The following is a 1,588-nucleotide window of genomic DNA, read 5'->3' on the forward strand; positions in this document are numbered from 1 at the left end:
CATTGCTAGCTTTATACCATAATTTATACTTTCTTTTGTTTCATTTTACATGATAATCTTCTTCTTTTGTGCGTATAATAAATAATAAGTACTTTTAATATTTGAAGACTCTTTACTTTTAAATTTCATTTTATTTTTAATAATATATTCTTATAGTCATAGAAATTAGACTATTGGTCTAATAACCAATTAGACTCCCGTACCTGAATGATTTTCTAATATAAATATTTTTCTAATAAAATTCCTTTTCAAATATCGAAAAAGGGGCAAGGAGGGGGCACTCCAAATTACCAAACAATTTAACATTGACGACGAAGCGTGCCAGTAATATAAATATATTTTTTCCTATTCTTGAATCCTGTTAAAGATTCTAGTTTTCCAATTAGTAACAAAAGTTATGGTAAGTATATAGTATTAAAGATTCTAATTTTCCAATAGCTAACAAATTTATGGAACGGTTTCCTTATGTTTTTTATTTAAGTAGAACAGCATTCCAAATTAAAAACCAGTTCCCTTCAATTAAAACGAGTAAATGAGTCTTTTCCGATATCTTTTATTCATACACCAAATAAGTCTTCTATAAATTATACATCAACAAGTCCTCAATTTACGAAAGCCATAATTACAATTAATCTTCTTCTTTCTCCTACAATGAATACTACTACTCACAGTACTGTGAAGAAAATTCAAGGACGGAGAAAAATTGCAATCAAGCGAATAGACAATCTAAATAGTCGGCATGCTACTTTCTCCAAACGCCGTTTAGGACTTTTCAAAAAAGCTAGCGAACTTTGCATCTTAAGCGGTGCCGAAATCGTTATTCTCGTTCAATCTTTAAAACGACAACGTCTTTTTGCTTTCGGTCATCCCAACGTTGACGCCGTTATCGACCGTTATCTCATCGGAAAATCATCATCGTCATCGACCGCCGATCAATACAATGTGCAACAGAACAATCAATATTATTCTCAAATTTGTAGAGAATTGGAGGCTGATAAGAAAAAAAAGGAGATTATTGAAAATTCAAAGATTGTGAATAATAATGAGGGATTTTGGTGGAATGAACCAATTGATGATATGGGAATTGAGGAACTTGAAGAATTTATGGCTGCATTGGAAGAATTGAAGAAGAAAGTAACAATGAGAGCTGATGAATTGAGTATGATTACTGGTTCTTCAGTACTGCCAACTACTTCAACTATAAATAATAATATTGCTAGATTTGGGGCTGAGGATCAATTCTTGAATCAGGCTGCTATCGACTATTGTTCTTCAATTGTTCCTTATCAATTCAATTACCCTGGAGATGGCCAATTCTTAAGCGGTTATTATGATTAATTAGTTGAGTATTGATTAAGAAGTTTCATGTTTTACCTTTCTAATTTTCTTTCTCTTGTTTATGATGAAGTAGCATGTCGTGATCTTTTGTGTTATATGTATATATATAACAAAACTGAGAAGCTGTTGTTTTTTGTATTAATAATCTCAAATAAGCTAATTGCTCAAGTGACAAAACTAATTAGTATTACTACATTAATTAAAAACATAGTGATGAGAGAATTCGGAATTGGAAAATCATTTACAAAAG

At 30.8% G+C, this 1,588-nt stretch overlaps 1 protein-coding gene across 1 annotated transcript; it reads left to right on the forward strand.

Annotated features, from left to right (window-relative positions):
* Nucleotides 1–651: 651 nt before the first annotated feature.
* LOC142171683 (agamous-like MADS-box protein AGL62) lies at nt 652–1,338 on the forward strand. Its single transcript, XM_075235369.1, has one exon. It carries the CDS (start codon nt 652–654, stop codon nt 1,336–1,338), a length of 687 nt encoding a protein of 228 aa, XP_075091470.1.
* The last annotated feature ends 250 nt before the right edge of the window (nt 1,339–1,588 follow it).

This window comes from Nicotiana tabacum, chromosome 17, assembly GCF_000715075.1.
Source record: "Nicotiana tabacum cultivar K326 chromosome 17, ASM71507v2, whole genome shotgun sequence".
Classification (NCBI taxonomy): Eukaryota; Viridiplantae; Streptophyta; class Magnoliopsida; order Solanales; family Solanaceae; genus Nicotiana; species Nicotiana tabacum.

Excerpts from the sequence above, each read along its gene's own strand:
- LOC142171683 (XM_075235369.1), top strand. The coding sequence starts at position 652 with ATGAATACTACTACTCACAGTACTGTGAAGAAAATTCAAGGACGGAGA.